General features: G+C 39.9%; 1 protein-coding gene across 1 annotated transcript; it reads left to right on the top strand.

Moving 5' to 3' along the window:
• Window positions 1-23: 23 nt before the first annotated feature.
• LOC142378982 (vasorin-like) lies at window positions 24-26,819 on the top strand. Its single transcript, XM_075464015.1, has 2 exons — window positions 24-256; window positions 22,286-26,819. Exon 2 carries the CDS (start codon window positions 22,307-22,309, stop codon window positions 24,428-24,430), a length of 2,124 nt encoding a protein of 707 aa, XP_075320130.1. The 5' UTR covers window positions 24-256; window positions 22,286-22,306; the 3' UTR covers window positions 24,431-26,819.
• Window positions 26,820-27,981: the final 1,162 nt, after the last annotated feature.

Below are 27,981 nucleotides of genomic sequence, written 5' to 3'. Positions count from 1 at the left end.
ATTGTTGAAGTTGTGCGCCCTGAACGCTGGCGGACTGGGGACTCCAAGCAGAGCGAGTGCGCTGCTGTACACCTTTTGGGTTTTTAACTTTGCGTGAACGTTTTCTCTGCTCTTTGTTACAAGAGGACACTTTTTTTCTGTTTGCTTTTATTTTTTATCATTGACGTTTTGCATCAATAGTCGCGCTGAAAAAGCTCAACGTTTGGACAGTGGCTGGTCTAACGCATTTCCGCGGACCCTGGATTACTTTGCTAAGGTAAGCATGTCGTGCGCTTGCATTTGTATTTTTTTAAACTTTCAGAGCGCGTTTTGTGGAGTTGAAGAGCAGGGTAACTCCTTTACTACGACAGTTTAATGAATGCTGTTTTATAAACTTTTATAGCCATAAATATATTCAGCTAATATTTTGAATCTCAGTTGCTGTGATATGAATCAGAATGAGAGTTATCAGTTCCTCTGCACACATGCACTTCTCTAAGTGGGTCTGAAAGCTGATCCAGGGTCGACTCCTTGTGCCTTCACCCAGCCGGCTCCACATGTCAAAGCCTTCTCTCTGGGCAGTAATTTTGTCAGCGTATCTTTGCATTCCTATCCCGGTGCACGGTTCAGTATCTCGGGTCAGGATCTGCCGAGCAGTTGCGCCCAGCGGGGCGCGCGAACAGGGCACAGACTGTGTTTCCTGCAGAGATGTATGGAAACAGGCTTATATCTTATCTTTGTCACTTTCAGGACAATGTTCAGGATTTGATGTCATCACATGCCTCCTCCAAGGCTTTTTATCTCACCTCTGACTGTTATCACCTCAAATGGGAAACTTTTATTTACGTGGTTAGTTTGTGATCCCAAAGAAGCAATTACTGTAGCGCGTCTGCTTGTTCAGAGTGTTGACTTGATGCCTCCTTTGCTTTCAGCTTCTCAGACTATTTATTAGCAGTTATTAGCAATATTTCTATGCGTTGAGTTCAAATCAGTGCAACTTTGAAACAGTAGCAGTAAGTTTGAGCGGTGGTGGGCTGATTGATACCACATTGCATTGGTTTCGGAAATATGTGATGGGCATTTCTCACTCTGGAAATATTCAAGAATAAAGAATTAGACTCATCTGAGTTTTTCTGAGTGTTTTTATGATTTTCCTTTTTATTCATAACGCCACTAATAAAATAAACATTACTCTCAACTGTTTATCACACGATTAGAAGATGTCATGGTAAGTTTTGGAAAATGTTACGGGCATTTTACTGATCAATAAGATTTTTAGTGAGATATACTAGTTTTAGTGGCGCTTTTTGCATGTACTGTCCTTATTTGAAAATCGAATAAGTTTTGAGGATTGTGGTGAAATGAACAGTTATAGCTTAGGAAGAATACAGAATAATGAGATCATCTTATGAGATGATGATCATCTTATGGAAACATATGAATCATATGATTATATGAACCTTCAAGAATCATAAATCTGCACCCCAAGATGATTTTATGGCAATATGTTAGAAATGTTATCAAAGGAATGTTTGAGCTTTCTATATCTATTAAATCTAGACAGGGATGTGCTGGTCATGACCTCCTGCCTTTTACCTTATATTACAACTTAACCACTGTCTGCTTTGTGAGGAGTTTGAAGTACTAAAACAAACCCAGCGTGGGGCATGAGTATGGGAAAAGTAAAGAACGGTGGAGACAGAGGGATGGTCCAGGGTACGTACGGCCGAGAGGGAGAGCAAAGCAAACATTCCTGCCTTGGTGTCTCAGCAATTTAATTAAGGTTTTTGTGAGATGCTGCAGCGAGCACCTCGAAGTGAAGGCTTAACCCCCCCCCCCCCCTCTTTTCAAAGTTGGACTAATCCCAAGGGTCAGCTAATAAGTGTTCGGGTCATGCCACCATGACAACTAAACAGGACAAAACCTGAAGGAAAGTTCACCAATACGGGAGTTAATAACCCCATGAGGGAAGTTAAGAGGTACAAGGTGAAGAGGATGGAGTTTTGGACTGGATGGTGTGTGTGTGTGTGTGTGTGTGTGATTTCATTTGTTATCAGCCACACCAACTTAAAGCCCCTCATCTTTGCAGAATTTAAGTGTGCCCTGCGGTGCTCTGTTGTAACACACCAATCCACACACACACACACACACACACACACACACACACACACACACACACACACACACACACACACACACACGCATAAACTCACTCCTCCCCTCAGGTCAGATTTCGGTCACTGTACCACTAAGTAGAATTTTTAAATGCATTTTCATAAGGAAATGACATTAGTGGTAGCTGATCTTGTTTTTTTTTTTAACTTGGAACTAAAATCTGCCTTTCTTAAAAATCTTTCAGTTTATATTTATGTGACTTCTCAAGCACTGATTTACCATCTGCAAAGTCTTTCTTGGCTTTTAAAGGTAAAAAAATGTCTTCCTGCTCTATCTGTCTTGGCTACGTTTGCCTCTCTGCCATTGCTGTTTTTTGCACTCAGCATCAATTATATTTGATGTGACATGTTTCTCTTCCAGACTCAACCTTTTTTCAATCTTTTTCTTTTTTCCCTTTTCTTCTCTGCTGTTCAATATTTTCCCTGGAGTTTTTCTTGTATTTGGAACAGAATGTCACAGAAATTGTCAGAAAAACCCCCTAAAAGGGGGTTATCATCAGATCATAAACAGTCTTTGTGATTGCATCACTTTTTTTTAACCCTCTCCTGCTTTCTGCAGGTTCTTACCCAGGTGCACTTCTCTGCTGACACTAAACTGAGTATTTCCTGTTGTGAAGAAGCATCTGACATGTTGTGTGCTACACGTGTAAAGAGACAGTTCCAGAAAATGTCTGTATCTGATTCTTTAGACACTCTCCAGAGATCATTTGAAGATATGGTTTTACTGCAGAGAAAAACGCGTCTCCTCCTGAATTGGCTCTTGATGTAGGCACTGGGTGTAAATTTGGTGCTTTAGACATATCTAACATGAACTTTCTTTTTCCATTAAGCAGTCTTTTGTCCTCGCCGTCCACATAAATTTGTTTGGAAATCGTGCTCAGATATATGTCAAGCTTAAAAAAAAAGTTGGAAAGAAAAAGGTAAATCTCAGTATTTCCGTTGTAGGTTTAGTTAACTCTACATAAATCATATCTTTTTGGGAACTCTCTGGTGAAGTAGAAAATGTTTAGGAGTACATTTTCCAATGCTGTGCTTACAAAGTTGGACAAGGCAGACCCAATAATGAGATTAGAATTTAGATGTGAGGGTTTTAGAAATCCCTCACTTTTTTCAGGCAATTGCTCATAAACATATTGCCAGTTAATTACATATAAGCTATTTGCTCAGTAGCTTTAAATGAAGAGGAATTGTGTTTCTTTTTTTTAGTATTTTTTTTAGTTTATTTTCAATATTTTTAAACCCATCCACACTTTTAAAAAAATGTCCCATTTGTTTATAGAATTTTTTTCTTTCATTTCTGGAGTCTCAATTTCTCTTTTTGGGCTCAAGCTGTTCGTACAAAAATGTGGAATAGATCACAATTTCTCCCTCTTTCTGCTGCACAGATGCAAAGTGGGGGTGGGTGGAGCTGTGTGTCAGCTCATTTGGGAATATTTAAGGAAGCAGAACCTTGCAGATGGAGCAGACATCCAGCATCAGACCTCAGACTGCTGATAAATCATCCTGCTCAATTTAGTCATTACACTGCACAGATTTTTTCCTTTAGTTTCCTCAGCAGTTGACAAATGTGTCTATCCAGCACAATTACCGGTAATCGGAATCTTGGAAGTGGGAGAGGTGCAACTAGAATCCCTTTGATTTTTGAATAATCCCTTGTTGCCTTATAAATGGCAATCACAGTTTCCAAGACTGAAAAGTAACATCTTTGATTTCTTTGTTTAGTCTAACTCACTGGTAGTAAACTGTGACTTAGAAAAGCTGTTAATCTGGAAAGACTTGAACCAAGACTGTTGATGTTGCACAATGTCCTCTGCTGATTATTCTGTCTTACTCGAGCAAATTTTAACATGGATATGTTGAACATTGTGTCATTTAAATAAGTTTGGATATAGCTAAATTTGGGTTCTGTTTTCTACTATAAAACAGCTCAGATTATATCTTTACAAGCTTCCTTGACACTAGAGGAATTCTAGACTTAAAAATCACACAGCAGGTTGAGACTTAACATGTTCACCCAAGGGGAACCTCTACTTTCCTTGAGCTCCCACCCTGCCTCCTCCCCTCTACCCCACAAGCTGGTTTAGGGGTTGTTACTCCTTTACTAACCTATGACGCGTGTCCGTAAGTGCCTTCCCCCTCACAGCGTGTTGTATAAACACAGTGGTTCAGTAAGGAGATAAAAAGTGTGGCACACATATATTCCTCGTAACATTCCTTTGTGGTACCAGGAGGCACCAGGAGAGAAAGATGCCACCAATGGCTGGTTTGTGGTCAGATTGCCCAGTACATAAATTCATCTTGAATCTGAACTCAGCAGTGTCTCTCGCACTTCATATCCCTTAATTTAGTGTTAAGAGGAATATAGACATCAACACAATTACCTCTGAAGTCTGACCCTTAATAAGATCATCTGTTTCTAGGAATATGAAAATCAAACTTTCAAGTCCTTAAGATAACTTAGCACACTCCAAACCACAGACAGCAGCCATACTACTACCTGGGGGCATGTGGGTCTGTGTGCTTGGGGATGGGGCGTAGTGAAGCAAATTCATGTAACTCCACCTTACAGCCTCCTTTTCCTGAGTCCCACTCTATCTTTTTGTCCTGAGGGCACATAGTCAGGCTGCACACACATCCATCCTTTTATCCCCATTCAACAGCCCTCATTCCCCTGCACACACACCAACACACACATGCACTCAAGTTGCAAGCAGACAGCGGCCTAAGGCCTGGGCTTCACAAAGCACATCAAAGAACAGAGATCTGAACCTGTGATATTCTGAACAACTCAAAGGCACAGCAGGTAAGGAGAGATGCATTTTGACTAACGGAAGGCAGTCAGCAGCATTGGTAACCTTGGACAGGTGTACCGAAAGCAACACTGATATGGAAGACTTTGTGTTGGAACATGTTACCGTGACCTGTTGTTTTGGAACTCAATACGGAATGTGGTGCCATAGAAACATTCACCAGGAGAAAGAAAGTAAACAACTGTTTGATGTGTAAAATTCCACAACATAGCATGCTCTCAAACTGCTACGATCTCAGTTGTAATAGAGGGGGAAAAGTTAGCTTTGCAAGGGCCTGGATCTAAGCAGCTTTTAGCTTCAGCTCTCAGGGTACCTATTTAGTGTCCTTTCTTGGTGACATGAAATGAAAAAAATACTTTATTTATCCCAAGGGGAAATGATATTGTTGCAGTCATTTCTATTTTTTTTTCCTTTTTTTTTTAAAGCAATCATTACAAGCTTTCATTATAAACAATTATTACCTCTGACAGAAAGGACCTCCTGTATCTTTCTGTTTTGCAGCTGCGTCAGAGAAGCCTTAAACTGATCACACTCACAGGTCTAAGATACTATGCAATCAGTTTCAAATTTAGGGGTAGCAGCCACAGAATGCAGTGACAGATGAATCCATAGTTTTTGGCAGCAATGCACGGCACAATCTTCCACTGTCTTGAAATGTCGCATCGCAATTATTTTTCCTGGTTTCAACATAACAATAACCAAAGAAGTTGACCATTTATTAGGTTGTCAGCCTGGGCATGCTCGTTGCTAACCTTGCCATACTAATGCTCAACCAAGTAACGAGCTAATGTTTTGTTGAGGCAGAAAATTATCTATTGGGTAGCTAAGACGCATGAGTTACCACCCAAGTCGAATGACTAGTAGCACTCTCTTTCGTAACTGCCTGTTACTCTGTTATCAGTGCTGGTTTATCGTAGCTTCAGCAGGGATATTGCCTTCAACTATACGAGTATAGCTTTTGCTAACTGCTTATTAGTGCGAATTTTGTCTTATTCACTGTGCCATAGATCTTAGTTGGTTTGCAAAGAAACAAAGAACCAGTACTGAACTAGTTGTAATCTAGAACTAATATCTGGCTCAATGTGGTCAAAAAGGGATAAAAAGTTTCCGTTTTCCTCAGGTGAAGACTATGAATTATTTTCTGATGTTCTTATGATTGAACATTTTATTCAGTAAAGAATTGCTTAAGTTATAATGATAATGATATCACACGCTGCCTTGTCAGGCTGTATGGTATAGATTTTTTCAGAGTGTTATATTCATGGCTTGTTGAGACTGTGTGTAAGAGAACACACAGCATGGACCAACAGGTTGTGCAAGAGAACAAGTGTGGATCAACAACAGTTAATGTTGTTTCAGCTGAATCCCAACTTTGAAAGTGTGACACTTTGCCTGTTCCTCAGCAAATTCTACAGCCAGATAAATGAGGTTCATGCAAAACAAGTTTAGGCGCAATTATCTGTTCTTTGTTAAAGTGTAAATATTTCAGGTTTTGCCTTTGCTCAGCCTTGCCACACTGTGTTATGTTTTAACCCCATGCTGCTCATTATTTAACTGACACATTGCCTCACATTCTTCTATTGAACTGCTGCAGGCAGGATCAGTGTCATGCACGCTGACCTATCCGCACTAACTCATGATGTGTCAATAAAAAAAAAAAACCTCTCCTGGATTATAGTGACTTTCAAAAAGTGTATAGATGTACTGTAACTGTACCCTAGCACACATCAATGTTTTGCAATCTCTTCTTCTCTCCCAATCCTGCTCAAGCACATGCACACACATCCACATAGTCCTCCTTTGAGGCCTCGCTGCAGCTTGCTGTGGATTAAGAGGTCAGGAGTCAAAGGGTGAACCAGTCAACCTGCAGACCAGGACAAGAACCCGACGAAGCAGAAGAAACACAGGCACAAACACATACAGACACAGTTTTGAATCAGAGTTAAATTTTTAATCCAGATGATCCAAATAAGGAGAAATTGACCCTACTAAGTGAGTAACATGCTGTCAAGTACGCTTTGATTCACCATATTCACATTTGGCCTGAAGCCCAGTGGCTGATGATTCCAAAAAAAAAAGATATTGGAGGAAACCAGCAAGATGAGGCTTGTACAGTATTTTCAACTGTTGCTTGCTTGTTTTTTATCTTAATGAAAGCAGGTTGTGTGATTTATAGCTCAGTCATTTGTTGACTGACTTGTAAGTCACAGATTTTGTAAAGTGTGAGGCATTTTAAAAGGAGAACAGTATTGAGAATGAACTGCAGTAAATCACTGCCAAAGTATTAAAATCAGAGTGCAAATCTTAGTTTTTTCTTACCTCACACTAATTTGGTATTAAGTGTATGTAGGTATGAATCATTAAGCTTTTTATTAGATTATTCCTCTCCCAAGGCAAGAGCCAAGATGAGGGTATGGCATTGTTGCGGTTTGTTTGTGTTTTTGGTCACATAATTGACCTTATTGTAGGGAGACAACTGGTTTCCCATGCCCATGAGTATTTACCACTTACGGAGCATCTGCCTCTCTGATTCAGGGTTAATGATGAATTTGGGCAGGCCTAAAATGTTGATGGAGTACTGAGTGTCACCATTTGCTGTACTGGATCCAGGTCCATATAGTGCGTTCCTTTGTGGGTGTTATTTCCTTTACATTTGGCCAATTCTTGTTGACATGATAGCATAGCCACAACATTCTCACATACAACATTTTCTTTAGACCTCTCTCAGTTTTTCTCTTTCACACAGCCTATGTAACTTTTTCCACTTTTTCCTTGTTTTGTTTCGGGTTAGAGACCTCTGTGTTAATTATTGCAAGAAAAGTACCCTGTAACTCCAACTCCTGACGACACAACGCAGCCCTGTCTTTTTGCTTCAGAGTAGTTGATGGAAACAAGCCTGATGCACAATTTCTATAACGTGACATTTCAATGTTACTTTAATTAGTGTTTGTAATGTGTCTCCTTTGAGGATGGCAGTTTATATCAGTAACTACAGGCAAAACTACAGCTGTCTCTCAGAAGCCAAAGGTTTTTTTCAGGAGTCACATACCTACGAGCCTCTGTTTTAAAGTTCCAAATCTGAGGCAGTGTTTATTATTTTCTGTCTGTCATGTGCATGGTATCAGCAAATTGGCAATTGCCGCTGTATAAAGCAAGACACTCCATAAACACAGACAGACCATTGCAATCCAAAACAAGCAGTCAACAGGTCAGTCAGCTACAGGGAAGTTACTCCATACCTCTGATGTGGCCAAGACACACCAGACGGCTCTCAGTACAACAGATGAGACATATTAGACAAATGGAGGTAGCAGGGACTGATGGAGCAAATTTACAAGCTTAATCAGAAAATTTACTTGATATATTAGTGCTGAGTTTTGATTGGGTTGACTCCATGGTCCATAACTCTGCGGTCATTAAAATGTGTCTGCTTTGACTGTGCGTCAGCACAGTAGAACACCTCATCAGGGTTGGCATGCAAACAGTTGAGTGAGCAAACAACAGTAGGCATGGAATAAAAGACGGTAAGATGAATCAGTGCTGGTGCTGAACTGGAAACAAATGTTCATTTCTTTAATAATTAGCAGCTAGAAAAACAAGTGGACATACAGAGACACTCCACAGTTCTTTGTTCCGACCATGCTCAGGCACTGTGTGGTTATAATAATGGCATGTTCTTGACACACCAGACTTGTAGCAGATGAAGTCCTGATGTGATCGGAAATTATACAACAATGTGGTCTTAGTGTTTGCTCAGTGCTTCCAGTTGGATTTAGCAAGAACATTTGGAATCCAGGCTAAAGTGAAAAGTTGAACTATGCTAAAGTCAAGTAGCTGAACTTACTATAGTTTAATAACAAAAGACTAAGGGTTGTGCAGGTTGTGTTTTTTAGTGGACTGCTTGTGACTTAGCTGTGACTGATCCATAGGAAAGCATGTTTTGAGTGAATATAAGTCTGCATAAGTTTCCTGTTCTCTACATACATACCTGTCTGCTCACTCAGGTATTTTGATCAAAGCTAATGTGAGGAAATTGGCCAAACCACAAATGCATAGTGACATACCCCATGTTTGGTAGTCATGTTAGGTGTTCAGCAGAGCCTCATGGTCCATGCTCTGTTTAAAAAACCAACGCGTATCTAACCCTGAAATCAAACCGACAAAGATGCTATCTTTAAGGGAATCTCAAATGAGCCTAGCATCATATTCACTGGCCAAATTTAGCTGCTGTGAAAGTGCTGTGTTCAGTTTAGAGTTTCAAATGAAAAATGGCTCAAAAATATAACATACAGCCAAGTCACCCTATGTTTTGAAACCACATTATTTTCCCTTTCAGGGAGCTCTCCACTTGCATTCCTGGGGGTTTGTGTGAGTGTATATAAGTATGTGTGTGTATACATGCACTCCTTCTATTAACATAAACACAACACAGTTTTTCTCCCCATTCCCCCTCCAAACATCCCTGCAAACCCCCGAGGCTTTTTTTCAGAGTCGCGTGTCAGCGCCTGGTCTGCAGTGAAGCATGTCGTCGCCATTCCTTCACGTGTCTCTACCTCGGAGTCCAGTTTCACCACACAGTGTGCAGCGAACCTTGTGATTATACTGCAAGCATACGTTTGTGATCAAAGTAAGCGTTCGTCAGGCTTTGTCACAGACTGGGCAGCGTTCTAAGGGGCCTAAAAGTTTTGAAATATAATTTACAGCCCTCCAGAAGCTACTCTGCTGCCTGTTGTTTCTCAGCTGTGTCATGTGATTAACTGCACTGTCTTTATTTTTAGCTCACACTAATGACTTTAAAGTGTAATCATTTTTTTTTTCTTTTGGCTTTGCGTGATTTCCATCAGAAATGGCCCTTCTGGATGTCCATACAGTCATAATTTCAATCCTGGCTGATTTTGGCAAGAGCTGTAGTAACACTCATTGAATAAATTACCAGAAATACACACTGGTGTAGTTTACATTACATTACAATGAATAATTATCATTAATAATGATGATTGATAGATCTATCAATAAATGAGTCAGTTAAGAATAGCTATAATCGTTGTAACAAGTATTTTTCTACACAGCAGTCTCTGTGGCTGCTCTTTTTGCCTTTACTCCCTTCTGAGTTTAAAATTTGGACTTTGATGAAATTTATTTTGTTTAGTCTGACTTCTTCACATTAACAGCCACTCTGCACTTTGAATAGTTTGCAGTTGAACATTCCTTCCAAGATAAAAAGACAGTGTCAGCAAGACAGAGTGTTAACATGATCTTTAACCTTAAGCAACTAAATCATTTATCGGGCAATCTGAGTTGTTTTTTCCCTGCAGCAAAACGGCGTAAATTACAATCCCTGTGACATTACTCTGGACTCTGAAGAAGTTTTTTATTTTATTTAGTTATTTTTCATTATTCAAGTGAGTGGGTTTGATTTCCGTAATGCAGATAGTAAAGCAAGGGCCAAACAGGGGCAGAGCCTGGGTTCTGTCATGATTAATGGTATATTGGAGAGATAGGCTGACTGAAGTGTGTGTGTGTGTTTATGTATGATGTCATCAGTGGTCTGAATTTAACCCACTTTGTGAGTTTCGGTAATAATTAGCTGTGCTGAAATTGGAAATTTTTTAATTTGTCGTGAGGCTGGCTTCTGCTATTCTGAAAGTTTTGCCTTTTTTTTTTTATGACAGTCACATGTCTCTCAACTACAGCAGGATAAACTTTGCTTCAACTCAAATGAGTTCCATATTTTCCCTTTTCTCCAGACACAAAGGGTTCTCAGCAGAGTCGCCCTCCCGAGACGCATTTTACGTGTCTGTAGCTGCTTTCACACTGTGAAAATAATGTCAGGGAACAGGTCTGTTCTTGTAAACTTGGCAGAGCAGACGGCGTGTTGCGGCACCACAAAGAGTTAAAAATCAGATTTTCTGTTCCTGTGAATAATACAGCCTTTGTTTCTGGGTCATGAACCAGTCAAGGTCAGTGGCTTTAACCGAGCCAAACAAACACACAAGCAGTTCAGTTTGCACTAATTGATTCCCCTTCCAGCAAAGACAAGAATGAGCGTGTGTGTGTGTGTGTGTGTGCGTGTGTGTGTGTGTGTGTGTGTGTGTGTGTGATTGTGTGTGTTTACTTTAAAGGATCTGTCAGGAGTTAAAGTAAATAGATAAGTGACAAAGTAAACAGCTATCCCACACACATGCCAAAACAACATCCTTCCACAGGGAAGTATTTTTACACCCGCTCTTTAACAGTTTTCACTGATGTCAGAAGGTGAACTCATTTTTCAATTTTAATCCAATCATAATTATGTGTGAATGTGTACTTCCTGGCAGTTCCTATGAGGTCCCTCAACAGTAAATCCATCCACACATTGGGTTAATGAGGTGTTCCAGCTGCAGGAGATGGTTGGTACAAGTCTTTGGGCCTGCTTCAGTTTCTGTGTGTGTGTGTGTGTGTGTGTGTGTGTATGTGTGTGTGTGGGGGGGGGGGGTTTGTTTGTGTATACAGGCAAGGGATTAAGTTGGTGTTGCAGGCGCAGTATTAATTTCGGTGTAAAGTTGAGTTTGCATGGGACAAACTGAATCTGGAGACGTGTGATTGTGAATAACAGTGTCGATTGTTGCTAATTTTGCGTGTAAATTTCCAGCGCAAATTACTTAGTGAGTTCAAGTGAACACGAAAGTCCCGTGATGATACCAAGCCCCATGTCTGTAGCTCGGGGATGAGGTTGAGGTGAAATCTTGAAAAAGAAAAAGTTCGGAGCACATTCATAGCTCACATTGCATGTACTGCTTTACTCAGCAAGAAAAAAAGAGGAACTACAATACAAGTGTTGCTATTTTATCATGTTTTATCATCATTGTCAGCCCCACACACAACCCAATGCAATACACTATAAACATCCACCAAAGAGAATGATAAAACAACTGTAATGTAGGATACTTTCTGACTAAAAATCAAAACTTTAAAAAAGTCTCTATGAATGCTTTGCCCAGCCACAAGAATAATAATACAGTCATTTTGATACTGGACTGAATGCTCTTACTCTAATAATCTGATCAAATAATGATACAAGTATGTAAATGGGGTCACTTTCTCTAAAGTCATCAATTTGAAATTGAAAGTATGTTAACGCACTTTGGACTCACATTAGAGACTTACAACTAGGGCTGGGCAACGATTACAATTTTTAATCTAATGCGCGATAAAATATTTATCGGCGTTAAATAATTAGCGAGTTAACACGATGATAACGAGTTAACTCGCCCAGCCCTACTTACAATATAGGTCAGCTGCTGTTATTGTCTGATAATGGTCTACCAGGTATATATTGGTGTTGCTGTTTAGGTTTGCAAATATTTAAGCTATTCAATTCAGAACATTCACTTTAGTAATTAAGTCATTTAGAAATGATGTCATCAAGTTGAAGTTAGTCCAGCGAAGTGGCTTCAACTATTCACAACCTCTCTTATAATCCTCACAGCACTGTGTGGGGTACATGGAACTGAATTCATATCACAGATGTGCAGATTTTTGACTGGCACTTTGTGTTTCTATAGACTTACTTACCAATGTATCTATCATCATCACATCGCCACAGAATTCAGTGTCACTTGAGCTTTATTGCACAAGTGTGACAACTACTACTGTACAACTTCCAAGGTAGTCATTCGGGTAAATGAGAAGTGTGGTTACTGACCTGCTACGTGCAGTGAAGGGCTTATAGTAAATCCAGTCAGCGGTGTGTGTATAAGCAGTCTCTGATTACTGCTGTGACCTGACGCCTGTGAGCACATGCATGGGTCTCGTCCAAAATTGGACGCAGACATTTACGCCTTGCTTACTTGACAAACACTGTCTGCTCGCAGATAGCTCATGTGGGACGGTAAGGGGGCAGTAAAGATGAGATTTGGTGTTGAGCTCTGTTTTCCTGCGATGTGTGTGTGCGGTGATGGACAGAAAGTAAAACTTTTTCTTGTTAAAATACAGACAAGCTGTTATGGTGCAGTATCTGTCTGGGCTCGCGCAGTTCCAGAGGGGACACATCGAGCACCCACACTCACCCCAGACAGTCCAGCCCAATCGGTATGTTGCTAGAGGCCAGAATTTGGAAACTGACAGCTGGGTTTAACAGGAGTGAAAGGGTCCCTGTTGAGTAAGATTTCCCCCGGTAGTCATCAGTCAGTAATCAGACCTGGACGTGGAGGAGTGGACAATGGATAAATGTTAGTATACAGGAGATAAATCAAGAGCTGTGACAAGTGTGATGTCTTTGATATTAAAGTTGTAAAGTGTATTAGTACATAAATGACACCACAGGGAAGTTTATTGCATGAAAACAATGCCAAAAGTGAATTCCTGTGTCGTTCTTCCTGTGGCTTCAGTCAGTGTCTTAGCTTCCCGTTGAGATTAGCAGCGAGTGATGATAGGCCAGAATCTGACAGACCTATGGATGATAAATGAAAACTAATAACTGACTTTACAGCCTCAGGGTGAACAAGTCACAACATTGTAGATTCATGGCTTACACCCAAGTAAAACAAATGAATTCAAACAGACTTGTTTACTATGTACTCAACACCAGATTTGGAAATAAAAAGCTTAACTGAAGTTGTCTTAGTTTTGGTCTCTACTGACTGCACTAATTTCAAGAGAGTAATGGCAGTACTCTGAAGAAGTTAATGCAACTGAAGAACTAGTTACTTCCCTGGAATGGTTTGACAAATTTGTACAAGCAGTAGGAGGAAGTGAAAAAGTAGGATACGTGTTTGACAGGATTTTGTCTCTTGCCAGTTGCCTGCTGGCGCACCTGAGCTAAGCTGACAGGCTGAAATGGCTCAAAAACATTGAAAGGTTGACACATACACACGCAAGCACACACATGGAACAATCATATTGATTACTGGCTTGCTGCTACAGTTGTTAATGCAGAATGTTCCACTGTGCTGGCGATGCGTCACTGTAGGCAATTATACCTTTATTATCTCAGTGGAAAAACCGGTATCACCAAAAGTCAGCCTGAATCCAGGGCTGGGAGCATCCAGAGCACAAGTAAACACAGACGGCTTAATTCTTCTCGAGTGCATGTATAATAATTTAGTAATGCAAATTAAATTTTTTCCCCAAATGCAGATACCGCCACTAAAACAAGCCAATTGAATGATTTTATAGTAATGGATTTATCTTCTGTGCACTCTTCTGTGAACTTACCTGTCCATAATACCACTACCACCCAGGCGGCAAGTCTGTTAAGTAAGACAAGATCAAAGGATGACTTCACATTGTATCTTGCAGGCTTTGTTTGGCTATAGTTTCCAGTGAGCACAACTCTGAGATAATTAGACATTATTATCGGTGATGGCACAGCAGATCTCAGCTCTGCACAGCAGGACAGAGAGTGGTTGTACCAGATGTCTTGCAGACAGGTAAAATTGGAAATTAGCATGTGTTACCCTGGTATTATGTTCCTCATCAGTGCAGTGCTGAACTGGAACCTGTGAAAACCCCTTGAGTACTGCAGAATCATTTTGGGACTGAATAGAGATTAAACACTGTCCCATTGCACTCCGAAGCCATGCGTTAATGTTTTTTTTGAACAGTGTAAAAAGGGCTTACAGACTTAGGGCTTAAGACAAGTCCTTGAGAAGCTGTTGCTGTGCCATTTTGGTATTTTAAACAAGTGCAACCAAAATGGAAATAGGACTAGACTATGCTTACAAACCGTAAGCTGGCATCCTGGAAATTAGAGTGACGACAACGTTGTTGGTAAGTTCAGCTTGCTACCCTTTGCCGCCTCCCAGGTTACACATATATGCCAATTTGGCCCTGTGGCTACCTATGTTTCTGGTTCAGAGACACGTCAACCTTGACTCACTATTCCACCTCTGTGCCTTATAAACAAAAGGGGCGATGCACAACGAAGGCACATAATTTCCACCTTTCGAAAAGGCTAGTTTTTCCATCCTCCATTCCCTGATTACTCTTTGTACTCAAATAGAGTGTCTGTGTTTTAAATATTTACAGATTTTTTTCACAAACATAGCAAAGAATACACTTTTCAGGGTGAGTGATGAAATATTTCTCTACTAAAAATGTAATAATCTAAATATTTTATGCTTTATGTATATTCTATTGTGGTGACAAATGCAGCTTTATAGTATATATTTAAAGAGTAGACAAATCAACCTTGAGTGAGAAAAGATGCAGCAAAAGCACATTTTTCCACCAAGTACTCACATACTCCCACAATGCCATAACCACTCTTTGCACGTGGAAAAGTTTTATGTCCTGTCAGCACTCGAATGCAGCATATCCTGCCCATATTGAACGGATGCTTTCTGCATTAGTACTGACTGATTAGTAGAAAGCAATCCAGTCTGTCAGTGGCCTCAATATAATTATCTGATCTTATATCTTTTATAATTAACACTTAATCAGAGTCAACTTGTACAGATGAAAAAAGGCCTGTCTGATGATAAGTTGCAGGCAGCACTTAGATATTCCTATTGCATCAACAGCAGGCAGGTAGCTGAGACAGAGTGTCAGAGTGAAAGTTTGCAGGTGGCACATGGTAGGGATGGGTGGAGGAGAAGATTTAAGAAAAAGTCCTAATTTTAATCAGATCAAAACATCAAAAACTTCATATTATATTTGAAACCACAGCCTTGACATCAGTTGTAAACACCCATTTGTTAACAGTAAACCAATTCTCACTCCTAACTCATCACAGACTGATGCTTGGTCGGAACATAGAACCAGGTTATATTCTGTGTTGGCTGTGGAAAATCAAAGATAGTCTTTGCCATATTCTTTTTAGAACTATCCCAAAACTAGCTCCAGCACAAGATGTGAACCAGCACTGGGACTGCTTTGATCCAACATTTTGAGGGACATTTTATTGTTTTTCTAAGTGAGTGGGGAGAAAGAAGAAATAAACTGTTGGATGGAGACCAAAAGTGTTGAACAACAATGCAGAGACCGCACCTTTGAATATCTGAACTGTATTTTGTTATGCTATTGTAAGCGTGCACAGGGCAAATTGAGCCACAGAACTTGTTCATCAACAAATAATCACGGACAAAGAAGGTGCTGTGAATTAATACTGTGTCCTCATCTATTCAAATGAGAACACTGGCCAGTCATATGAGTTCAAACATGCAATGCATTGATTACTTTTTGTCATTTACAATGTTATTCCTGGCATTAGTAAAGCTGGAGGGTGAAATTATTGTTCCCATGATGCATTTCAAATTCAGCAAGTTCAGATCAACCACTTCGTTCTGATCTGAAATATCTTAACAACTGTTGGATGAATTGCCACACGTTTTTTCACAGATTGTCAAGTTTTCACTTGGGATATCTGAACACCAACATGTTGGAAGTATTCTCAAGATGATTTTGTGTAATGACTCTCTGACTTTTCCTATTGCTTTAACCAGAGTCCGACATCTTTTATCTAAAATGAAATATCAGAACAACTATTGGGTGAAGATATTCACAATATCCAGAAAACAAATTGTAAATCCTTTTACCTCATTGGGATTGATGTGTTATTGTGATACTTGTACACATAGTTGTTTATGCACGTGTGTACACATCCCGAGCAGCAACACACATACGCTGCATATACTTGGGGGGGTGGCAAATAGTTTTTAGAAAGATTGGAGTTGTTAAACGGATTTTGCTGTAAGCTTTTAAGGCATGAAGTAACAGGATATTCCATTTTGAGGAGTTGTTACCAATAACTCACGTTCCCTTTTTTTCCTGAAGGAAAATGAAGTTAACTCCCCCTGCACAGGCTCTCTAACACAATTTATGATTCCTGCGGTGCTTCTTTGTACTTTGATTTCCGACTCTTCCTCTTTCACATCTGGCTTAATCAGTGCTATAAGTGGTCATTTTGAAAATGTTTGTTGGTTGATTATTTATTTATTTTCCTTAGATGCTAAAGAGGTCAATGAAATTTAACCTGAATAATTTTGTATCCAACATGTCAAGGCAGACTCTACTGAGCACTGCACAAGGCTAGTGACTATGGATCCTGACTAAGAGGGACTGCACTTAACTAAAAATGGCACATAGGGGCTCACCTAACCTCACCTGGACAAAGAAGAAAGCTTTTAATCATCAATTCTGTGGTTAGATGAGACAATAATTGGTTTTCTTGGATAAAGGGACATGGCAGTCATTTTTATTTGTAGGAAAGTGAAAACATACAACCCAAAAAACACCATCCCAGCAGTGAAGCATGGTGAAGGAAACGTCTGGCTTTGTGTTCTTTTTCAGCTGGTTGGCCAGGCAGTCGAACAAAAGCAAACACCGTCATTAGCAAATCACATTATAATTCTGTAAAAACGGCTTACATTTAAGCCCCTAACCCCTCCTTCACTGGAAGAACAGAAAAACAAAAAGCACACGTCCCCTTTAAGTAATAGTAAAGTAGCAGTAGTTATGCTTGTGTAGGATTTTCTGTGACTCCCCTGAGCGCACTTTGAGAGAATATGCAACACTGTTATATCCAGGTTCTGTCATGCACTTTGGGTTTAAAAGAGTCAGACTGTGATTACAGCAGATTGTGGATGAATAGGGCAGTTGTCTACTATCAGCCACAAAAAACACAAATTTGTACTTTGTGTCTTTCTCTTTTTGTCCTTTCCCTCCTTCCCTTTAGCTCTCACACTCTTCTCTCAGTCATCCTCCCTTGTCTCCTGCTACCTTTTTCTTATCACAGGGGAGGACAAAGGTTTACATGGGCCTCTCATTCTGTCTCACAGTGAGGGATGGCTGCAGTGTATTGTGGGTAACAGAATCCAGCTGTGTTGTAGATTCTATGTTTGTGTGTGTCTGCTGGTGCGAACATTTGCAGGAATGTGTGTGTGTGTTCATGGCTGTGTGCTGTGCTGCTATGCAGGTTGTTGGTGTGTGTTGATCTGTTTCATGTCATTTTGACAGTGACATTTCTCTTTCATCCTGCTGCTGTATCTTACACAAACAGCTATGGATATTCAATGGCGCAAAGGCCAACTGTAGCAGAAGAAGACTCACAGTTAATTACCAATCTATAAAACAACAAAAATAACTTGTTTTTGCAGCTCCCAGTTAGGGGATTGCAGTATAATGCGGGAGTGATGGCATGCAGAGTGTAAGTGCACCCTGTGTTTTCATGGCTGTGGTTAATATGGTACATGGCAGTTTCTTCCCTGAGTGATGTGGGCACCCGGTCATTATCAAGCATCACAGGAGGGTCCCAATGTTTAAAGAAGAGAGACATACAGTTGTTGAAACAGTCATGTGCAGATTACGCTGTAAGCTTTCCTCATTTCACACCCATTTATCCTGAAATTCCTTTGAAAAGCTCCACCAGTTTTGAAATAAAGGAGGTGTTTATGAAGCCAGTTGTGAGCAAACTTAAAAACGGATGTACTTCCCTGCAAGTTCTCTAAAAATGTTCACTTAGGGTATTTCTGTCATGCCAGTGTGTTGTTTTATACTTGTCAAAAGCACTTGACTTCAAGCTTGTGTATGTGTGTGTTTGTTGCTGAACTGAGTTGACAGTGGTACCCATAAGTTACTTGTTATATAAGTTATATAAGTTACTATGATTTTAAAAGGCTTAGTTGGAAATATATATAGACAAAGCAGAACACAAACAGTAAACAACTGCTTTGACAGTTACAGATTTCCACATGTGACTATAAAATATATCAGTAATGAGTAACACCATGTAAGGGAATCATGCAGATCCATAATTGAACATGAAAACACTGCCACCATACATTTATAAAGGATGCTATGACAGTGTAGCGACCTAAATTACTGCATAAACCTCAGCCAGTTGGCTTGGAAGTAGATTGTTTGTATGATGGAAATTTTTCCTTTGGCTTTACTTCACACGGACAAAGGGAACTGCTCAGAAAATGCTACAATAAAACAAAGTGTAGAGAAATGCAAGCACATAAAGTAAATAATCCTGCAGCAAAGCTGCAAATGCAGTGTACAGAGCCACACTGCTCACAAGCTGTCAAGATTGAAATTAAATGTAAGAAATTAGAAGATGCATTCTGACTCTGGAAGGGTGGCTGATTTCTGAGGTCAGAGGTCAGGCTCAGCCACAGGGCAGCCTCCCTGATGCAGTCAGTTTCTCAAATGAAGGATGTTTCAGCAGGGCAGATGGTTAAAAGCTATTTTTTTCAGCCACTGTCAGACTGGTATCAAAGGACTTCCCCCACCCCAAACGCACCATGGACACTTAACACCTCGCAAAAACTTGCACACCTTACACACTGTGTTTTCTATTTAACCACGTCATCTTTTTGACTATCTGGGTTTGTCTGAGTCTCAGTCTTCCTCCAGTACTCCAATACTCAGTGAGTGTAATGTGTGTTCCTATGCATGTACTGTATAGTATTATTTTCATGTATACATTGTAATGCTGCTCTTAATTTCTGCTCTACCCTCTGCTTGTGCAAATAGCAAATAAATCTGATCTAAATTTGAAGGTTTAGCATCCAGCAGTGGTTTTGCTTTTATAAAACTAGCAAAGTCTGTAAATATCACATCCTGCGAGATGGGGTTTACCCACAGTTTGTGTCTTGACCGTGGTCATTCTGCATCAGCAAGGCTTAAAGACCACACATTTGAGTATTGAAAATACAGACCTGTTTTATACTGTAAAATTTGTTAAATGACAAGCCTTTTGGCATCGCCACTGTCTGAGCATGTAAAGCGTAATATTTTACGGTCCTGAATGACATGCAGAGTGATTCGGTTCGGGGTTAAGGTCAGGGCTGGGTCTCCTTCATAAAAACTAGATGGTGTGAAATGACATGAGGAGCAAAACACGTGTTCTTTTCACACAAGTATTCACACGCCATCTCATGGTATCACACTGTCTGATATGAATGATTAGTTTCCTTACTTGCTCTTTCTGTTTTGACTGTAGCACACGATTATCATCCGTCTCTTCTCCTGTCATCAAATCACTGATAGCACCAGCAGGTCTGTAGCACTCTTACTTCTCTATAAGAAGTAAGTGACCGCAGACAAAGAAAGTTCTGGATTCCAGTGTGTCTTTAAACCTGAGGCATCTATCTGAAACAAAAGCAATCGTTTTCATAGCAGAAATATTTTGTCATTGGTGGAGTGTGATGTCATTTTTCCTTTTTTTTTTTCTGTAGCTTTATGTCTAAGAATAATGCTGATGACAGCAGCTCTTTTTCTCCTGGATGTTGTGACAGAGTTGTTGTTGTCTGGTTGGTCTCCATGAAGTAGTTGCGTTGTACTACCGTTACGCGCCCTGGGACCCGGCTCAGTATATCCGCTTTCGGCATTGGTTTTCATGTCCGAGTTTTCCCTCATAAGCAAACAAAATAGATTTTCCTGCCATTGTACTTATTTTGCCCAAGCAGACATAGAGTACTAACAGGACTCAAACAGAAACAAAGTCTTATTGTTTTTTATATTTATGACAGATTTAAACTATATTCCTTTCAGAAACCATCAGTCTGTGATTTAGAACAAGACTAAGACAGACTGGAGGCCATCTAATTCTTTCCTGCTTCCACTCACTTGTTACTGTCTTTTTTTTTTTATTGTTGTTGTCACATTTTATAAAGCATTTAAAAAAGCATTTGAAACATACTTACAGCTGCTACTCACAGCCCAGTTTTGCTTGAAATGTTTGAGGTTGTAGTTTTGATCCTACCACAAGACTGTCAGCTTTGGTCTCTTGTGGTTGAAATTTACAGCATTTTTATGTTGATGACTAGGATATGTGTTATTCCATAAACACTCACTTCTTTAACCTTCAAGTTTCCCCTCCAGATTTTCAGTGGTTATTACAAATATGCTGACGGGCTCTGACCTTGTATGTCATGAAAAGAAGGGCATGAAAGGAACATAGGAATGGGGCCACAAATATGTTCCTGAATTTGACAAAACAGCTTGGGTCTCTGCTCAATTTCCACTTCAGGACTCTTGAAAAGAGCAAGAGTGCACGTGTTAAATAAAGCAAACCAGGTCAGAGGGGAGAAAAGGGAGGGATGAGAGATATGACTTATAATTATATAATTATAATTAACTTCTTCGATGTCACTATAAATGGCTAAATGGTAAATTAGAAATTGTTGCATTATTTATTCAGTTTCCAAGTGTTTAAAAATGCTGCCAGCTTGTTATTTAGCCTTTTACTCATCCTTATTAAATTTATTTATCTTTAGTTTGTTTTCTTCGATTAAAACTCTTCTTCTTTGACAAGTTCACTTAAGGTCCTGTGTTTGTGGCATTGTCATATGTGAATTTAGGACTATGTCCACATAATCAGCTCTGGACAGTGTCTGGAGTTTCCCTTTCCCAATCATGAGGGGACTGTCTGTGTGAGACGTTATATCTCTACGGCAATGTAAGTGGTGCCTGGGTTTAGCACACATGAGGCAAGACATGATGCAAAAACATTCATACAGTTGCTATACCCTGTGTTTATAGCACATCAAGAATGGCTGATGAGGCTGCCAACATATCAATTCTGAGATCTGTTTTTGTGTAGATACCAAAACTACATGCATTTGGATGTGTCCACAATTTGATAGTATAAATATGAGTGGAAAGCAGTATTTAGGCAAGCAGATAAAATATGAAGCAGCAAACCTCAGAAGCACCCATAATTGTTTTCTGTGAAGTCTTGGGACAGTGACCTGCTCAATATATGGGCTCATCTGGACAGTTTCTGGACTTCTTACATAAGAGCTGGCAGAGTAAAGTCAGCGCAGACTCTGATGTGATGACATTAGTGACAAGCAATCCTCCAGGTTAATGACAAGATTCAAGAGCTGACAAGAGCTCCAATGGATTTTTTAGACAATCTGACAATGAACAAATCAAATCAAATATGGTGAAAAAGGAGTTGTAGCTCATAGTGTCTATACTCAATTTAAGCTCTCATTTATCTGTGCTAACTACACAGCAGTGTTGCAGGCTTCTTGCTTACCCAGAAAGGGTTATCCTAGATGGGCTGTATTAACCATTTGCTTGGCCTGTGGGGCATATTATTAAGGGTGTCAAATCTGTGTATGTATCTATGTAATATACTATGCTGAGAGTGTTTGTGTATGCTTCCTTGACTGTGATCATGTGGACATGTTCTATAAAAAGATAACGAAAAAAATCTGGCATTTGAGCGTGTAAAAGACTTTAAGCATTATGGCACAAAAGATATCTTACATAACTGAAATTCATTTTAAACTGTTCATCTATATTTCAATTTGAGTTTTGAATATTACCAGATCAACAAACAAATTGTGATTAACACCAACCCATTTCTTTCTCCCTTATGTTTTTCAGAGTTGCAAGGCAGTCATCAACATGCTGCTGTGCTTCATGCTCTTCTTCCTTGCCTCCGGTACGGTCTTGTCCTTTGACTGCCAAGCAGACTGTGACTGCCGGTCCCAGAATTCAATGTTCTGCATTCGTAGAAGCTTCAGCACTGTACCCCGTGTCCCTATTACCACTCAATATCTCTACATCTTCGAGAATGTTATTACCACGTTGTCCAAAGATGACTTCAAAGGCTTAGTTGAGTTGGAGATGCTAGATGTGAGCCAGAATGAGTTGTCAGAAATTCCAGACAGGGTATTTGAGATGCTGTCAAAACTGAAGAATTTGGACCTATCCTCAAACCGTATTACCTACATTTCAAAAGACAGTTTCTCTGGGTTGGTCCAATTAGAGAGGCTGTACCTCCATGCAAACCGTATTCAGAGCATTCATTTGGAGGCCTTTGAAAATTTAGAGATGCTACTAGAACTCAAGCTGCAGGGGAACCAACTTATCTCCCTACCATCCCTTAATTTCCCCAGGCTTCTTCTTTTAGATCTTAGCAACAATAACATCCCGACCCTAAAACCATCTGATCTCCAGACTCCTCATCTCGAGACCCTTAAGATGGCCTCTTTAGGTCTTACCTCATTGGATGAGGATCTTATAGCCTCTTTGAAGAACCTCCATGAGCTTGACATATCGATAAACAAGTTACATGAAGTGTCTCTGGCTCTTAAGCACAACTCTCTCAAAGAGCTTATGAGACTAAGTCTGGCAGGCAATCCACTGCCGGAGCTAAGGGTGACAGACTTCGAGAAACTGATTGGACTTCAAGAGTTGGATCTCAGTGGACTTAATCTCCAAGGATTTCCTGAGAAATTTTTCGAAACCTTCCCAAAGCTGATGCAATTGACCGCCGCTGAAAACCCATTTAACTGCCTTTGTCCGTTAGCCTGGTTTCCCATCTGGCTGGAAGAGAAGGGAGTGACTCTTAGGAGGCCTGAGGAAACCAGATGCCACTTCCCGCTAGTTAATGCTGGGAAGAAGCTTTCAGCACTGGAGCACAAAGATTTTGGATGTCCACCAACCACAACAGAATCAACTGGCTCCCCCATCGCAAATACTCATGTTCCCCAGATGCCAACTACATCTCCCAAAACCACTTATACCAATGCTATTCTTCCACATCCACCACCAAGTAAAGAAACCATCTACTCAAAAACAGACAATTACCCCCTTCCACCAGAACCTCCGGTCTCCCCTAGTTCTACCAGTGGGGAGTATGTGCGACATTTCTGCCCAGCAAACATTTGTCTCAATGGGGGAACCTGTTATTTTGACCCATTGGGACAACTCAGTTGTTGGTGTCCGTCAGGAACATCTGGACTCTACTGTGAAAATGTGAATGAGGTTCCTGAACCACCACATCCCTCAGTGACAGATGTCTCTGTAGTCGCCCCTGTGATGCCTGATAAACTTGACACCATCAGCTCACGGCAGGTGACCTCCACATCAATTCTTCTTGACCTGCACCGCTTCATTGAGACACAGCCACATATTCGTGGCATCAGGCTGACCTACCGTAACCTCTCAGGACCTGACCGCCGCCCCATGATACTGAGTTTGCCGATAACCTACCCCAAATACACACTACGTGGTTTAATACCTAACTGTACCTATTCTGTCTGTGCCAGCCCACTTGGAGAAAGAATCCAGTCTCGAAGTAACAGCTCCATAGAAATGGGGTCATGTACAGAGGCTCGCACTGAGGGGGTTCCTGCAGCATCCTCAGGGCCTGGCATGGAGACAGAGAACTCAATGACATACATTCTCATGTCAGCTCTGGCTGCCCTAGTACTAGTTCTGGGGTTGGCTGCGGTGGCTGGAACAATCATCTGTCTGCGGAAGAGGAGGCAGGAAAATGCTGGAATGGAGCTAGAGCTGGGCCCTGCTGATCCTGAGTTGGAGTTGGAGGGTATTAAAGCTTGTTTGGAGAATGGGTTAAATGGTATACTACCTATCAAGCAGCCCGAGACTGATCTTTGTCTGACCTCTCTGCCGCCACTATTGTTGCAACAAAATGGTGGTGTGGACTATGAAGCACCCTTGATGCAAAGTCATTGCCCATCAAATAATAATCTAGCATCCCTAAAGCCATCATATTTCTGACCCCAAGTAGTTCCCATCAGGATTTCTTGATTCTGCTATAACTCACTTAGTGGTTTAGTTCTAATTTTCATTCCAATATCAGATGTCCGCAATTTGAGAAAGGGCGCTTACTTATTCTGTTTTTTCCCACATGATGACAGAACAGAATGGAGGATCTATTTAAGAGACACTGTATGGTGGATGTAAGATGATAGTTTATTGGAAAAGAGCTTAACCACTGTGGGACATTGAAGGGGATGTGGTTTGAATCCATCAAGCAAAGTTTGATGGTGGTAAAACCTAACAAGTTAAGTGCAATCAATGATAAAGGGTCTTATTAGTGGACAAAACAGAAGTGCCCTCCTGCAGTGACCTACCTGTAATGGACAGCTCTTTTTTTATTATTTTTTTTAAAGATGCGTTCTTTATATCAAATCAACAATATAAAAGAGCTCTAATCCTGTTGCTGTATTTGGAAGATGTGAAAAGGAAAAAGTGCTGCAGCTTTTGGATCACAGAACTGGAGAACTCACAGTGGTCCAAATGATGACTAGTTTTTGCAAACGCAGTTTCAACCAACTCAGATGTCCCAATGGAAATTACAAAACGCTACAAACTTGCACTGAACAGAATTATTCTTTTTCCTTTTCGATGATCCACTCATAGACTGGCACAAGACGGATGGTCACATGGAGATATGATTAAAAAAAAAAGATCTTTAGGAATTTTTAGGAATGGGTTCGCGACCATAAAAGTTGTATAAATTCTATCTTTTGCTGTTGACGTCATCTAATCTGAAGCAACTTTCCAGGTTTCTTTAAATACAGATATTGAGTCTTCAGTCTTAACATATCTACCACAGTTCCCCCACATCCCATCGCCTTTTGGAATGATATTTGCTGTGAAAAAGATGAATAAGAATGGACTTAAACTGCATTATTCCGTGTCATGATGAACAGACTGTTTTAGTAGTTGATGCCATGATATTCTGCTTTTCTCATGTATTTTTGTATTTTTCATGTTTTCTCTTTAAATATGTTGCAAATGATCATTCAGTATTGCCATTGTTGTGTTTATAACAGTTCCTGCTTAAAGAAACTACATTCATCATCATGAGTTTTTTTAAATGGATTTTCTCTTATATTAAGATTACACAGCTAAATTGTTCCTGTGTTACAGTATGTACTCAATGCCGAAGTAAATACCAACTTCATTTCTCGCAAGACCAAATCTACAAACAGCAATAAAATATCTACTAAAAACTTGTTCATGTTAGGATTACATTAAAACTCAGTCACATCTGTATACGAAGCAGACATCTTATATCTGTGTATATTTGAGGAACTCACCAAGTGAATGTAACTTTCAGACACTTTATTCTCTCTGCCAGGTCTACCGAGGCCCCATAAAGTCATGGTTAAGATAGGCCTCCAGAACACCACTTCTACAAAAAATGTGCTCAAATACCTTTAGCTGTAGACCTCAGTCCTTTTAAACAACACACACTTGCCAAGAAAGCAATGGAGTTAAAAGAGATTCAGAGCAGGAGTCTTTGCCACTAGTTGGTCTGTCATTCTCTTGTTGGTTCTCTTTAACCACTCAATGTGTTTTTGTTCAACAGTGATTATTAGCCATTTTTACTGCCAACCAGACTGTGGACAGTACGGGCTAAATGCAACAGTCTGATGTCTTCTTCCTGCCTGCGACTGTGGCAAGCTTTTATTGTTTCTATTTCTATGTTTCCGATAAAATTTGGTGAGTAGAATACATTATGCAGAAACATACTTTAGCAACATTGCATTTTGTTGTGTTACATCCAGACATACAGCATTTCAAGAAGAAAAAGACCCTTTATTTTGCCTCACAACACTCAGCATTTTATCACATCACAAAATATAAATGAAGAAACATGGAAAGTATTTCAGCCATTTTTGCATGATTTTACGGAAAATAATTTTGTCTACTCTTGGTCAGCCAAAAGCTCAGATGATATATTTTTCATTTTGTACGTGTGTCTGTGTTGGCTTGTGTCTTCTGTGTGTGTGTGCGCGCGCATTACAGAACGTGTGTGCTTGTTGTTTTTTTCGTACTTCATTTTATTTTTATCTTTAAGTTACAATTTACTTTCCTCTGTGGATCCCCTGTAAACACAGTCACAGATGCTCATTCAGTATATATGCTTTCCCTCCATCGTATCTGTAACTGGAAAATGGAACTTTTTTGGCCAGTGAGAACGGCAGGAAATGTTTGAAATATTTTCGACATGCTTGGTACACTACCTTCCCTGTTTATTTAGGGAAACTTGTCTTTTTTTTCTATTGTTGTCTGTCTGTCAGATAGTTTGTTAATAACATTTCTGTGTGCATTTTGCCAGAAGAGCAATGCTGAGAAAAGAACAGTATTAAAATGCCTTGATGATAATACGTGTGTGGTTTTGTCTTTGATTCACTTTTTTGTTTTAAATGCTGACGTATAGTTAAATCGCTCACTAGTAAGGGCAGTTTTTCCTTCCCTGAGGATTTTATAAATTTTGGGCCACTTGAGACTGAGTTTTAAATGTAGAGCAAAGTTAAACAACTGAGAGTCTGCATCTCCTCATTCCCTCATTATTCACACACATTTCACTAACCTCAACCACAATGTGATTACTTTGTGATGTATTGGTTTGTGGGTAAAGGTCATTTTCAGTATTTTCCGCTAATAACCAAGAACAGATGCCAGTGGAAAAAATGTACAATAACACACCGGTTCCAAATGAACTATATAACATGGCTCCACTATAATTTGCCTCTGGTTCAGAATTGGAATTTTTCATGCATTTTCCACAAAAAAATTGGAACATAGTCATAGTTCATTTATAGAGCACATTTAAAACAACCTCAGTCGACCAAAGTGCTGTACAGAAGCAAAAGCATAATAAAAATAATCATAAATAACAACAAATACAACACAAGGTATACTAATCATTAAATATGAAACCAATTAAGATTAAAAGTGAAAATAAAAGAGAGTAAGAGGGATAAAGAGAAAGCGAGAGAGCCAAGATTCCTAGCTCAGCTGGGAGTGAATGCCAAGGAGAAGAGATGCGTTTTGAGGAGTGTTTTCAAATGCTCAACAGACTGTGCAGCTCTAACATGGAGAGGTAGGCTGTTCCAAACAAAAGAAAACAATAAACTAAAAGTTCAACTTTACATTGAAGAATATTACAGTTAAGATAACAATGCAGTCTCACACCAGAATGTGTACATTGGCACACAGCACATAAGGTAGCGGTTTCACAATAATGGGTTATTATGGGTTAATAATGGCTCCAACGAGTGCCCAGTGTACTCCTGGGCATTGCGTGCCAATTTGTACCTCTTAAAATTGTAACATACTTAAGTTATATGTGAAATTGTGATATTTTACGAGTAAAACATGTTTAAAAACACTTGTGGAGTTGTGATAGAACCACATTTTGACCCAATATTGCACAACAACTTTGGTTGTCTAAATAGTATGCCTAAAAAGGCATAAAAACCACGCAGTTAGGCTTTAGTATGGATGAATGTATCATTATAAGTTTGCGTCAC

Source organism: Odontesthes bonariensis, chromosome 4, assembly GCF_027942865.1.
Source record: "Odontesthes bonariensis isolate fOdoBon6 chromosome 4, fOdoBon6.hap1, whole genome shotgun sequence".
NCBI classification, from domain to species: Eukaryota; Metazoa; Chordata; class Actinopteri; order Atheriniformes; family Atherinopsidae; genus Odontesthes; species Odontesthes bonariensis.
The sequence above is the reverse complement of the archived record's forward strand: the minus strand, read 5'-3'. Positions and strand labels throughout refer to the sequence as shown.

Bases quoted from the DNA above. Each gene is read 5' to 3' on its own strand.
- LOC142378982 (XM_075464015.1), top strand. From the start codon at position 22,307: ATGCTGCTGTGCTTCATGCTCTTCTTCCTTGCCTCCGGTACGGTCTTG.